Source organism: Varanus komodoensis, unplaced genomic scaffold (assembly GCF_004798865.1).
Source record: "Varanus komodoensis strain SLA01 unplaced genomic scaffold, ASM479886v1 scaffold19, whole genome shotgun sequence".
NCBI classification, from domain to species: domain Eukaryota; kingdom Metazoa; phylum Chordata; class Lepidosauria; order Squamata; family Varanidae; genus Varanus; species Varanus komodoensis.
In genome coordinates this window covers 13,060,853-13,075,906 of record NW_025335550.1, presented here as the reverse complement: position 1 = coordinate 13,075,906, position 15,054 = coordinate 13,060,853, and the positions used below count along the sequence as shown (strand labels likewise).

Here is a 15,054-nt window from a genome sequence, read left to right as displayed (position 1 = left end):
TCTATGTTCAGTCACTGGGAACCCCAGAAGCGCAGCAGTGGAAAGACCCCAGGCACAGCACCTCCACGGTTAAGGTCTGTGTCAAGGTTCATCCCCTTATGACAAACTCAGAACTTACACACATGCATTTCAGGATGATCTCATAAGCACACCTGGCATCCACGGTCTGCTTATCAGCCTGATAACAGATATTAATGACCATCCGCTTGTGCTGTACTGCTTTCTGCCTCCCTTAAGATAAGTTGAGGCGAGTGGACAGCAGCCAGCTTCATCTATCTGGGGGATCCTCCCGCATTCCAGCATCGCATACTCTTTTGGCAAGCATTTTAAGTTCACTAAGATACCAGCACCTGAACCTCATCTAGATGTTCTGTCAGAAATCCTCCACCTAAAGATGCAGAATTGGGAAGAACAGTTTGGGATACGTCAACTATCCCCTCAAGGCATAATCATTCTGCTAAAGCCAATTTCCACACAGGTGAGCAACTTGTGGCCTTTGAGATGTTCTTGAACTGCATCCTTCTCTCAGCTCTAGCCAGTGGTATGGGATGATAGGATGGAAATGAAAACAAAATCTGGAGGGCCACAGGTTGCCCACCTCTAATAGGCCAAAAATAAACTAGCTTATTTCTGAATAATGTTCATAGGATCTCACCATTATGCTCAGTTCAGATATAAAGCCAAATCATCATTAAGGAAGCTAAATACAGTTTGGTGTAAAAAATACTGTTGGATCCAGTATTCTTCTTGGTGGACCTAGTAGCTACTGTTTTTGGGACTGCTTTTGGCTGGTGTTCCAGGTGCACACCTGTCTGGGGAACATGGATTTTGCCAAAAGTGATTCCTACTGTAATTACCTCTGGTTTGGGCTAATGTAATCCATTCTTCATAAGGTTTTTCTTGAAAAGTGCTTGGAAATGAGGTACCCAGACTTGCTGGCTTGTGCTTCAGAAAGCATATACCACTAGTCTTGAACCTGCACCTAGTTTGTTTCCAAACATTTCAGGAGGAAGAGAGGAGTGTGTACAGTGTGCAAAGCCAAGGGTCATTGTGGGCTGCACACAGCACATTAAGCAATGGGTTAGAGCCAGGCCCTGTTGCAGCCCAAGGGCTGACTTCAATTTCAGAGAAGTGCTTGATGGCTGCCTTCCAAAGGTGGGTGGAGTGGAAGGCAAAGAGGTGGTGTTTAATATCCTAAATACTAGTGTATGTTAGTGTAAAGCTCTTACTGTCAGTAATTGAGCCTCAGGAGAGGCATTTAAACCTTTTAGAATAGAGACAAAATTGCACAACAGCTGGGAACCACCGTATGGGTTGATGAAAAGGGCAAGAGGTTATGGCCTTCTGGGGAGCCTTGGAGGGGCACATTCAAACTCTGGTCCTTAGGTTCTGTATCCCTGGGTTAGTGTGACTTGCGGGCATGTAGATGTACTCAGTTCCTCCCATTGGCATTGTCCCAGAAAACATGTGTACTTAGTGAGTTCATGCTCAAACAAATACTATATTTAAGAAGATAGTACTATCTTCTTAAAACAATACTTTGATGTGTACTTTATTTTATTTGTGTTTGTTTTGCAGACATTAATTCATTATTTGATTTGGTGGGTGTTATTCGAGAGCTTCTAAATTTGCAGTGAAATAGTGAAATGAGTAAGGATCACCTATCAGCTTTTGTGCTAGTGAAAAACCATAACAAACAATTGATGTTAATTCCTATTCTGTGGCCCGTTTGTACATAATACCAACACATGGTGCCAGGTCACCTGGCAGATGATTGAACAAATGGTTGATTGTTTACTTAGTCCTGTAGTATTGTCATCCATATGAGTGGTATTTTAACCACTTGTTCCTTCCATCTTTGTAGCCTGCCCAAAAACATCACCACCACCACCACCTCATGGTTCTGGGCTTCAACATAGCAACTAACAGTTTAATAATCCAGAGTTCTAAACCATGCATTCTCTTTCTCAATTCTTCATGGTTAACAAACCATAGTTGGTTAGCATGGCTGTGTTTGCCCACAATGACAATCCAGAATTCAACAACTCATAACATGGCTTAGTGTGATACGCAAACCATTGTGACACAATACTGAAATGAATTTGTGATCTGGCTGTTAACAGGATTTGCTGAAAACTGAATGGGAAGTAAGGGTCAAAAGAAATGTGAAACACTAGAATTCTTGGTGCCTTCATTCAAATGAGTAAAATACAAATGTGTGTTTCTAGTAGATTATGGTATGAATACCTCTTTGGTTTACATTTAAAATATAGGCCAGAGAGACTATTATTAGATCTATACATGCAGTTAAATCTGGTGCACTGAAGCAAGTAATTGTAAGGCAAATCTAGTGTAAAAGTAGCATTGCTCCTCTATATCTCAGCCATTAACCACCTTTTGAAGAAGTAGAAACATTTGAATCTTTTACTTGAATTTCTTGGTTTGATTAGAGGAAATCCATTTTTGCATATCTGCGTTTAAACATAATTATTCTATTCTGAGCCCTTGCTTTCACTATTATAGTTTATTTTTCTCTGTTATCTGCTTTCTGTTTCCTTTCTGTGTGCATTTTTGGGCTTGTTAAAGTTTTAGCTTCAGGACAGTTCCCTTTTCTGCATGCTGAGGGGCTGGAAAAAATCAAAGATTAATTCATTTATTTACTTAAATTGTTCAACTTTAGTATTGATGTTCTGAATGCTTTATTACCTGCGCTCAGATGCCTAATGATAGGTGCCATGTAAGCCTTTTCATTAAAATAATCGAGATTTGTTGCTTATGTTGAGAGTTTTAATTTGCAAAGTAAGCAGATAAACGGAAGCAAAATCCCCACAACTAAAACACTAAACTGAATGGAATCAGTGCTCCTTTTCAGAGTGAGAAAGTGGTACCCTGCCTTCAGCATTCATTTGCATGTCAGCATACTAATAGCACACACATATTTTTCCTCTGAGAATTGCCACTCTTTATAGGCTGTCCGTTTTTTAACTCTAATGCCACAGCAAAGCCCGGTGTTTGAAGATAAGCGAACCGCAAAACATTTGAAAAAACTATGTTCTTGTGCTATGATGAAGAGTCTTAATTTAATTTTTTTGTATAATTTCAAATATTGAAAAACTAACCACTCTGTGCTGGCAGCCCAGCCTTCACTCTGTCAGGGTTCTTTCCCCCCTCCTCCAACAGAATAGCTCAAAGCTGTTCTGATGAAGAAAAAAAATCCCTCTCCTTGGCAGGGCTACATTCTTCAAATATTTTTCTTAGAAGTTCAAAGATGGGTTGCACAGAGTGGAAAAGTACTAACTGCAGTCTACGGCCTTGCCTGTCCTCAAGTCCCATTCCCACTTCCTTTGTCATTTCTATTACACTTTTAATTTGTATATGTGCAGGGAGTGGGAGGCTGATTTAAGGTCTAGATTTAGAGTTGCACTGGATCACCATTCCATGTGAAACAGGCTGTAGAGTTGTCACTGCTGCTGCTTCCTACTCTGTTCACAATCACTCTTGCAGCGCTTGTCTTGATTTCAATTTTGAAATGGAAATGATAATAATTAATACTAATGTTTTGTTACAGGGCACTTTGGAATTGGAGTCCCATCCATTTCAGCTATTTAACATTAATTCGTTGAGGGTCAAATGAATCAAGATGGAACATACCACATCCCTAATACAGTGTGCATGTGTGTGTGTGTGGGGGGGGGTGGGGGGGAGAGAGCGAGCAATTTAAAGTGATTTACAGCAACCAGAAGAACCCATCTGTAGCAGCTTCAAACTCTTTCTCCTCAGCTCCTTTCTTCCTGGCACAGTTCATTCTTGTTTCAGGAACCACGGGCAGAGTAATGGTTGAGGAGAAGTGCTTTCAGGCATAAATTGTTTGCAGGGAAAAAAAAGATTCAGCATCTTTACTGTTCTTTAAACCTACCCCTGCTTTATATGAGGCTCAGCAGCAGACCTGCTTTAGCCCTGAATGCTCAAAATTAGGGTTGGTTTATACATGGTGGCACCATGTGTAGGTTGCTGAAAAGCATTTGATCATGCTGACCCTTTATGTGGTCAGCATGATATTTAAAATCTTCTTAGACTGGGACTGGGAACCTCTGGCTTTCCTATTTTTCCTGGTGTCCTTGTAGGGATTTTGCTGTCTTGCGCTACATTCTTTCTTCCAGTTAGCCACTGACCAGAATCAAGAACTTTTCCCTGCAGAGAATAGGGAGTGGGGCCCAAGGAGGAAGGAAGCTGCTGAGTGATTCAGCACTGCTTGTCCTACTTACTTCACAGTAGTAAGAGACTTGCCCTGCTTGCTTGTGGGCAGAAATGCTCCTCATGCTTATTTCTGAGAGACATGCAGTTGGGATGCTATTTGAAAGGGTTGCTGTGCGATTTAGTCTTGTTTACTTATGGGTAGAGAAGCAGAGGCTTGCCCTGTTCATTCTCAATAGGAAGGATATAATGGGTAACAATAACATTTTTGTCTCTCCAGCTCTGCTTTTGTCACAGTCTCTCTCTTTGACCTTGCAGCCCTTCCTCTGATTAAAATTTGGCCCTTGGACTGAAAAAGTTCTCTGTGCCTTTCTCGGACCATCTGCTTGCCTGTTGGCCTGTAGCATCTGTATACCTAGTACATGCACTCTTAAAATTGCACGAAACATCAACATAGAAGAGTAATTTTCTGTAAGCTCCATATGAGATTTCCATGTTTGCAACAACCCTTAATAATGGTGCAACTGTCTTGTTCTACTCATAGACGGAAGGTGGTAGCAGAATCCTCTGTGCTAATCACATCTAGACTGGATTGGAATCATTAGGTTTATTTCAGTTTATATTTTCTCAATTTCAAGGGCTCTTATTCCCAAAGGATCTGTAGTTTACTTGGCCATTGTCTTTCTGCCCAACCACAGGCTCCTTTCCCTCCCTGCCTCCCTTTCACAGACGGAACTGTGTCCTACACTAAGAGTCATGGTCGTACCAAAGTTACATCAACCAAGATACAGGGTTCAAAAGGAAAGCTAAACGTTAGAAGTCCATTAAGATTATGGCACTAAGCATCTTCTATATCAGAGAAAACAATGAATAGTGTGGAAGGAAGTAGACATACGTTCACCACTTGCAAGAATCCATTTTAAATTACTGGACTCTGTGCTCTTGAATTCATCTCCAAGAAATTAAGGGTCTGCTCTTATGATATGGCTACCATTTGGAAGACATTGGATGCACTTTTGTTTAAAAGTGTTTTTATATGGTGTTTGTAATGTGTGGGACCCAGGTTCAAAACTCCATTGAATCATGACTCTCACTGAGACATTGACTTTGGGCTGGTTACTATTACTTGGCCTAACCTACTTCACAGAGAGAGATAGAGAAAGCGGGGTGGGGAAAGAATCGTATTTGACACCTTGAGCTTTTTGGAAGAAAGTGGGATATAAATGTAAGAAATAGAATTGTGAGAACTGAGCAGCATTTCTATTGCCCCAAAGAGACTACCCAAAATAGTAGTAGGCATTGCCTGGAAACCAACCAGGCATGATCATTGGGATGATCAATGTGTTGACCATCTCTCACAAAGTCTAGGTAGTATGAGAACCTAATGACCTGCAGACATTTCTAGCAGTGATGTTCAGTCCTCCCAAACCAGGACTGGTGAAACTTGACGAATCTGACCCACCTGGGGTTTCATTCTGGCTCTCTGGGGTTTCCCAGATGGGAATGGGGGTGTGCCTTTCCCTGGGCACACCCCCGTACTCTCCACTAGTAATCATGTTGTGGTTTCCTGGCTTTTGCCTGGTTTTTTCCCCCCTCCAAGACTTAGTCAATGGCAGAAGGAACCTTCAGCTGAAGTCTGCAGTTGTTTTGTCTCTGTCCCTTTTGCCTCACTCCCTTTTGTGTGCACCTGCCCACCCACAGTGTCTCTAGAATTGCATTTGGTTCTCAGGCTGAAAGAGGGTCAGTTGGGGTGTCAGACATCTCAGTGATATCAGGACAACCTCTGGCAATGATCCATGAGTCAAGTTTCCCTATTTCAAGGGTATTTCAGTGTTTCTGGACATCGCATTTTCACGCATCTGGCTCATGCCTAAGCTTTTCCCTGCTCAGTGGGTTGCATCCCAAAAGAGCAGATTGATTACTTTTCATAGGTGTGCCTATCAAAGGGGAACAAAGAGTGATCTGCTTTCCCTACCCAGTTCCATGCAAGAAAAGCCGTTTTAAAAATAAGTACTGACTCTGATTTTGTCAGCCTGAAATGCTGACATGCCATAAATGCAACTGAAGTAGATTTTTTTAATTAGGTAAATTTCAAACAAACTACTGAAAGTATCATTTGATTGCAATGGGCATTTAACTGTAATACCCAAATGTGTGTTTTTACCATATATTGTGGCATCAGAGATTTCCTTTGTTTGTTTCCTGCCAAATTATGTCAATACTGCAGATGTTATATACAGTAAAAGGAAAGGCAATTGTGGTAAATTAGCATAAGGCAATTTATAGAACAAAACAATGTTCCTTTCATAGAATACTTACATAATCACTTTGCTATAAAGCTACCTTATGATGGATTATGGTGAGTTTATTGTTGTGAAGCTGAACAGTTTATATGCCAGTGAAAAAATAAAACAACAAAAACCATATTGGTTGTACAGCAATGATCCTTAAGCTGCTCTGGATATATCACATCAAAATCAAACCACACACAAATACTAGAGTAGACCTCATTGATGAGAACTGTCACTGTCACAACCTCCATCATTCACATATTGTTCCCTGTGGAAAGATGTAGCTAGGATAAGCATACACCGGTGTTCCTTTGCTGTACTGCAATTTGATATTATACCAGAGAAAACTCTTGATATTCACAATATTGAAGACACATTGGATCCAATTGAAGTTGGTGGCTAAGCTTATTGAATTGGAATTGGAATTGCAGAAATGGGAAATGTTGCTTCATTTGTGAGTCCTGTTTACTCCCTTCACATGTACCTGAAGTAGTGGAATGATCCCAGGCCCGTGTCTCATGCATGTGAACACTGGAGCCATACAGGTGGGCCAGTGGCATTCATCATGCCCTCCTGCTTGTTGCTCCTCCTTTTGGTCAGGGGATGATGGGACAGGAAAGGCCTTAGAAATTCCCTGTAACTTTGTGGTTCTAATACTGAATAATAAATATTTGTATGTATACTGTAGCTGTGTGGGACTGCACCACAGACAAGTAACTCCAGTGTCACTGAGAGAGTCAGTTGGAGACCAGTGATGTTGCATCTTTTCCTGACAGAATGCTCTGTGCCTTTAACAGAAGAATTTAAGCAGAAGGCATTCATCACTAAAGCTTTGCTGCTATATCTTTGTGCAGAGGAAAGCTACATATATTCAGTTTCTGGCTGTCATACAGCTATTAAAGGTATTATGCATTTCTTAGAGAAAAAGTGGTCGTCCTAGCTGAAGCCAGAACAGTGCAGTAGGTAAACATTAAAATCCTTATGTGGCTGCTGAACATATGGTCTAGCCTTGGGCGAGTTGCTGACTCTCAGTACAGTTTCAGAAGATTGTTGTGGCATATGTGAGACATGTTAAACACATTGGATTGGATCCAGACTTAGATATAGAGTAGATCCACTAGAATCAGTAGGACTGAAAAGTAGGCATGACTAAAATCCCACTGACTAAGTCTGACTCCAGCCGAGTGTAGTACTACAGAAAGGTATGGTATAATATAATCTTTTAGCATGCATCTGTATAAGGATGTTGTTGTTCTTGATTACTTGAAGACTGTGTGTCTTTGTTGTTGTTAGTGCCATTAAGTCATCTCCAACTTACAGGGACCCTATGAATGAAAGTCCTCCAAAATGTCCTATCCTTGACAGCCCTGCTCAACTCTTGAAATTCAGGGCTGTGGCGTTAATCCATCTCATATTTGGTCTTCTTTTTCTTCTCCCACCCTCAACTTTCCCTAACATGATTGTGTTCTCCAGGGAGTCTTGCCTTCTCATGATGTGTCCACAGTAGGCCAACCTCTTGTCATTCTTGCTTCTAGAGAAAGCTCTGGTTTGATTTGATCTAGGACCCATTTGTTTGTGTTTTTGTTTGTTCAGAGTTTTAGCAAAGCACTACTCCAGCACCATGTTTCAAATGCATCCACTTACTGGAAACTAGATAAACTCTAGATGAGTAAGTGGTTAAACTATTTTTCATATAAGTGTAACAAGCAAAGCCATATTATATTTGGGTTGTTTTTGTCCCCTCCTCCATTGCCCCGAAATTCATGAGCAGGAGCCAAAAGGCACTTTGTCTGATGTAGTCTTTTCACATTAAACTAATCCCCTTTGAACATACTACTCAATTTCTTTATTTAGCTTTAAAAATGAAGATCATTAGAGTGGAGTGCCACTATCAATTACCGTGAATGAGTTAGTAGTCAATAATACATCAGGCATCTGCCATAGTCCATACTAAAGCCTTTAAAATACGTCATATGTCTTATGATTTTGAATTAGAATGACATGGATTAGGATAGTTTTCATTCTACTGTTTTGTCACTGATCTCAAGTCATATCAGGGGAATCTGCCCTACCAATTTGCATTTCTATTTTTTGAGGTGTTGGAGAAAAAATGTTTCTTCCTGATAAAACAGCATCTTACTATACATTGTTGTGTTGTTCTCTGAAAAAGGTGTGAAGGATTCACTATGATTTGTAAAAGCAGTGAAACCTGTGTTATTCTTAAGAGAATATAAAGTGATTTAGTATTTTGTCTCTGACAGGTGATGGAACAAACTACTGCCAGTGCCATGACATGAATTCTGTGGTTCATTTGTCATTTCTGAGATTATAGTCCCCACATCATAGGCACAATCCAAATTAACTGCTTTAAATCCATGTATTTCAGTGAGTGTTTCTAAACCTATGCATCCCCCATTTGAAAGCAGCAGAACTTAAGATTGCTTAACATTGGCTTTTAATTGTGCTTTGTGTTTGTTTTTCAAAAAGACAAGTATAGAAAAAGACAGTGGTTGAGATGTTCATCTTTATAATTTCATACTGATGGGAACATGTATTTGTCTTGTATATATACAGTGACTGAAACTCCCTAACGCTGAAGGAGTAGGTAAGGCCTTCTACAAGTATGTCAGAGAGTCTGTGAAATTACTGAATGTAAATGAATGTTCACTCTCATGCTACTAATGTTTACAGTGTTTATTATCATTTCATGATAATAAAATGAAATGTTTTTCTTTGTTTTTATGACTCTGTTTTGAATATAAGTCTTTTAAGGTTTCAAGACATGGAACAAAATCCTTTGGGTGCTGGCTTTTAGGTTGTTGATCATTTTGGCAGCTGTTTGTTCTTCTGTGCTTGGTAACTAAAATTCAACCATGTTGTACATGACTTTTAGGTTGCACCTTCTATCTCCTCATCTGGTGAGCTGCTGCCACTTCCCCATCATGGCACAATTGTGGGCCCTTCACTTCACAATGAATCCTATCTGTTGGCTCAGCAGAATGGCAACCTTTCTAGTGGACTTGGAGCAGCTGCACGATCCATTGCTCCTCAGATTAATGGGAAGTCAACTAATGAAGAATTTGAATTATTGATAAGAAATATGGCACAGGTAAAATGAGAAACATCAATTAAACCGCAGTTTGGCACAGTGACCTGATGTTAGATGGTTGGGAACATTCCCTCTACCTGACTCACCTGTCTTGCATGGGCATTCCCCCTTCCTATCAGTTCCAAAGTTTAGGGGTAGACTGATGCATGATTAGACAGAAAAAGGGCCTCCAGCATATTCCAGCCAGTGTGCCCTAGCATGCCTCGGCTATGGTGCTGGGGTATGCTGGGAGTTAGGGGCCTTTTTATTTCTAAATTTGCATAGGATTGCTCTTGTAACTATGTTTGCACCTGTATTAACGCTAACCTTATTTATTCCAAAACCCACTTTAAAGATTGGCATCCTACTGGTTAGTGACTGTGCCAGGACGAATGCCAAATGTAGTTAGTTTTAAAACTGAACATGATGGAGAAGAGTCTGTGAAAGATGCAACAAGGATCAGGTTGATCTGAACAGTGCTTGTTAGATCATTTTATCTGTAATGTATTTATTTGTTGTTTGCCTGTTGTTTATCTGTTGTCTTTGTCGTTCAGCAAATGAACCTGACCTGATATTTGAAATCATGTTGCTTCTGAATTGTTTTGCATTGAAATGGTGACCTTTCTTCTCATGCTTGCTAACAGGGGCGTCTTGTTGAAACTATAGAACTTGTAAAGCCTCTAAGTGGTGGCCTAGGTTTTAGTGTAGTTGGCCTGAAGAGTGAATACAGAGGTGAACTGGGAATATTTGTACAGGAGATTCAAGATGGAAGTGTAGCGCAGAGGTGAGATTACCAGTAACTTACTTTTTTATCCATAATTTAGGGAGAGGAAAAATTTATAACAAAAAGCACACACTAGTAACCACTACACCAGACTGGCTCTTCTTGTTGTTGTTATTACACTATCAATCTGCATATTGTATGAGCCATGTACTATGCCAAGGAACCGGGCTCTTAATGTTAACCTGTGTGTTGTGAGATGAATGAGATGTGAAGTGAGAGACAAATATTTTAACACAGGAAGAATGCAAGCAAGTATAGCTTCTCTGTTCCAATAAAAGCCATATTGTAAAATTGCATTTCCAGGTAACCTGTTGCCTTGTGTTTGGAACAATACCCAGAGGTAAACTTAGAGAAATAAATTTCTTGTTCTTGTAATGATTCAGCCCATGTCAATAATAATTGAATATTATACTGCTAGTATTTCTGTGCCAGATCCAATCATTTGCATTTGTCCTGCAATCTGAATAAAAATACCTGTACTGTATGTTTGGTGATGCATTCCCTGGTTCCATTAAGAGAAAATAATATACTGAAAGAGTTTTTAGGCCACAACTATTCAGAAACAGAGGAGTTTAAAGTTAATTACATTCTGATCTCAGTGGAGGAGAATCAAGCCTTATGAAGCAATGGGACTGAAAAGGGCCTGACTTCAGGTGACTGGTCCCCAGTGTTTTACATAGATAGGGTTTGAAGAGGTGCAGGTCAAATTTAAAACTTGATTTTCTTTCATTTGCTTCAGTATAAGTTTGAAGAAAGCTTATGTGACTGCTTGATAGTAAATTCCTTATTATAATATGAATCCCTTTTAAGATGAGAGTGGAAAGATGTGCTTTGTAATATAGGTCCCTTCTTTAAAAAAAAATAAATAAAATTGGTCCCCCCACCCCTCCTTAAGATTTTGATGAAAGTGTTTTATAAGTAAACTGTATGGAATGATGAATATTCAGCACTTTTACTGTGAATGTAGAACACTTGGTCTGTTAAGTAGCGGGCTCAAAGTCAAGAACGAAGCTCTCAGGCTACAGCAAGGAAAGCTGGAAGCAACCAATATGTAATATGCTTAGTCTCGGATGGGGGTGCAGCGAGAAGTAGCTAGCTTTGGGTGAAGCCAGGAGAGAGTGGCAGTGGGATTAGCTTCAAAGGGAGAGGATCACCAGGGTGCCGTGATAGCTGCTCACAGCAAAACTGCAGGGAGAGATTTAAAAAAAAACTTGGAAGAAATAGAAAAACAGGATTAAAAGAAACTTACTTTGGGAAAACTGTCAAAAAGCGTAACACTTTTTGTTGATTTCTTTCCTCTTCACATGCATGTAACAGAGATGGAAGGCTACAGGAAGCAGATCAAATTCTTGCTATTAATGGGCAAGCCCTCGATCAGACAATTACACATCAACAGGCTATTGGCATCCTACAGAAAGCGAAAGATATTGTCCAGCTGGTTGTGGCTAGGGGCTCTTTGCCTCAGCTTATCAGTCCAGTAGTGTCTCGGTCTCCATCAGCTGCTAGCACAGTCTCAGCCCACTCCAATCCGGTGAGTATATCACCAGCACAGTGAAGCAAATACGTCTTCTTCTTTTCTCAGCATTTTTTTTCTCAGGTTGCTATTTCAGTGCTGCTCTCTGCATTTTTATACTTTAATTGTCTTTCTTAAAGCAAAGATTTCTGTAATATCTTTCCTCTGAATGTGAAGCAGCCAGTTGGAGATGGTGCATCTTTCAGCTTCCCATGTTCCGAATGTGTCTTTTAGTGCGCAGGCAACAATGAGGGAAACCATTAAGGTCACTTCATTTTCAGTGTAGGTGATGCTGAAAGTCAGTTCTACTTGATGGGAGAAATGTGAAGCTCCAGGAAAAGAGGGTGGGGGGGGGGTGCCAAGGAAGAGAAGTCCCCTCCATGTTTTTTTCTGGAAAAAAAATTCCCATAGAATTTTAAAAAAAATTCAGCCCAGTTTTTTCCTTGACCTTTACATCTCTAGGGAGGCCTGCTATATGTATGGGTTTCCTTGTCTGGATTTGGTGCTATTTTATGAAACTTTTGTCCACTGTCTTTGTAGGTTCACTGGCAGCATGTGGAGACCATTGAGCTGGTGAATGATGGATCAGGTCTTGGATTTGGGATAGTGGGTGGAAAATCAACTGGAGTGATAGTTAAAACCATTCTTCCAGGAGGAATCGCAGACCAGGTATAGATACTCATTTGAAGCCTCAAGTGGTACAGAATTACAGTACAAATAACTAATAAACATATGTCTTATTTCTAGAGGTAAAAACAGAGGGTGCTAACTTTTTATATGGGAAAATGCCCCCCACAAAACAAAACTATGCAACCATACTTTGAAAACCTCAGCCAGGCAATGCTTTATGAATTATTAGAAGAAAACGTATTTCATGATTACAATTGGAAAGGATCAGCTATCCTACCCCTTTTTTTCTGATTTCCTAGGCAGGGTGAAAAGAAGGTAGATGGAAAAGGAACCGCTTTGGAGATGTCTGTTTTTATCTGTGATTTTTCAGACTCAATTGTTTCTGGAAATTGCTCCTTTATTTGATGTGGGTGAGGCATTCTGCAGCACCTTATGGAACATGGAAGAGACATGAGCCCTGGCTAGGCATTCCAATGTTCTGCTAATCACAAAGCTTGCTTACAACCGTGTAAGCACATCTAATTTGGATCCAGTGGAGATGCTGTCCCTTTTTTTAACCCCTCAATCTACAGGCAGTGGGCTGGAATTTTGGCATGAAAATGGGAGGGGAGAATTGAAATCTACCTTCCTGAATTGCCTTAATCTCAGTCCAAATAGGGGCACACATGCTTATAGGGAGATAAGGGCTGAGGAAGGTTTAGTTTGGTTGTAAAAGTAGCGAAAGTAAATGTGAGGAGACGTGTGCTAGCTCCTCTTCTACCCCAAGTCACTATTCCTGTTGCCTTGTACATATCAAGGGCAACTTCATAAAGCCATGATGGCTCTTCATGTGATCTGGAGTCTTGCTTAGCCCGTCCCGTCCCTGCCCACCCCCTGCCCATTGGCTTTACACTCTTTCAGAACACCTCCCAGGTATGCAGCTTGTGTGTCCTCCTAGTTATGGGTCTCCACCTCTACTTCAGAGGAGTCTGGCTTGCTAATGGGAGGAAGTGACTCACTGCTCTGTTGGTGGCAGGTGCATTGTTGTTACTCAGGTTGTTTCAGTGACCTGGTTTGCATGACGTAACAACTCACCATGGGGAGTTAAGTCATGGCTGGTTTTCTTGTTTTCCACAACCACCCTGGGTTACCCACAGTCCCTTGATTTTTTTTTCAAACAAGTCACCCTGAGTAACCATGGGCTCTTATAGGGCTTGTTTTATTCATAGAATGTTGTTGTCTTGTTGGACAACCAGTTCCACTCTGGGTAAATTCCACAGCTAGTAATTTGATTAGCAGGAACACAGAAACTCCTTACGACTTTACCCAAGCTCACCCTGGCCATCTCAAGTGCCAGCTGCCCTTTAAGGTGACTAGCTCTGCCTTGCTGCACTCCCCACCACAATCCTGAGCCATTTTCGTCTCATTGCAGCTTTCTTGCAGGTTGTTTGTATCTTGCCGGAACAAAGGCTGGCTTGGCAGCTGGCCTTCGCAGTCCCCAGTTTGACAGCCACAGACTGCCCCTTGGAGTGCTAAACTGACATGTTGGCAGGGCAGTGCTTGGCTGTACTAAAGAGATTATGTACATTTTAACCTTTTTTTCCAAGTAGGTGCACTTGCCTTACTGCAGACCTTCACAGTTGTGCAGCTGTGTGGACTTGAAATCTTGGTTGTTGCAGTGTCCTGGGGGGGTGTCTGTTGCTAATGTGCAGCTGGTGCCATGCCTGGACATTAGCCAGAAGTTGCTCCAAGTGTCCTCTCCCTTTTGGTCTCTTTTTGCAGGCTTAAAGGTATTTGCTGGGGTTTATACCCCCTTCCTGTAAAAATTCTCATCTCCCCCCCCCCCATGGTTTCCATCCTGGTCCACGTTTTGCAAATTGTCATGAAGCTCTGGATGCTCAGGAAAGTTCAAAAGTGCATTCCTGCCCCCTTTTTATGTGGGAAAGAATTCAAAACAGTCAAAACTGGGACCTTTGAAAAGGGCTTCTGACTGGACAATGGTTGGGGTGTTTGGACAGGTTGCAATTTAAGTGCAAATATAAATACATTTGTTTTTATAAATTTAAATACATAATATTTATATATGTGTAATATGTATAATTTCTGCAGTCAGCCGTGGTAGTCAAAAAATACCCATTGTCCTGCTCAAACTGTTTTTAATGTAAAAATGTGTGCATTTTCTTTTGTGCAAAAAAAAAAAAATGTTTTTGCTAGTCATGGTGCTGCTTGGGCACTTTGAAGGGGTTTCCAGTGGCTGTCAAAATGGGAATCTTGAAAACTGGCTGCCAAGTTGACTTTTGTGCTTTCCAAAAATTAAAAAAATAGCTTTGAAAAGCTGCTCTGAACTGACATTGTCTCCTAACAGTTACTATTGCTAAATAAACAGTCCGGAGAGGCAAGAGACAGCTTGTTCCTCCTCTTACGTTCTCTGATATACCACTTGGAGGATTGTGGAGAAGGCTGCAGATCACTCACAGTGAGCCCACTTGGGGGGGGGGGGCGTGCGTGTGCGGGGGAGGCTTACCATGGGTTGGTCCCATAACAACCAACCCACTCTGACTGATTGCCAGGATGA

General features: G+C 41.0%; 1 protein-coding gene across 21 annotated transcripts in view; it reads left to right on the top strand.

The window, feature by feature from the left end:
- MPDZ (multiple PDZ domain crumbs cell polarity complex component) overlaps positions 1-15,054 on the top strand; it is a 126,494-nt gene that overhangs the window by 16,347 nt on the left and 95,093 nt on the right. For all 21 annotated transcript variants that reach the window (XM_044427698.1, XM_044427699.1, XM_044427694.1 and 18 more), the window contains exons 4-7: positions 9,379-9,594; positions 10,218-10,357; positions 11,675-11,888; positions 12,411-12,539. In XM_044427698.1, coding sequence (XP_044283633.1) covers positions 9,379-9,594; positions 10,218-10,357; positions 11,675-11,888; positions 12,411-12,539 — 699 coding nt within the window. The remainder of the gene's footprint in view (positions 1-9,378; positions 9,595-10,217; positions 10,358-11,674; positions 11,889-12,410; positions 12,540-15,054) is intronic.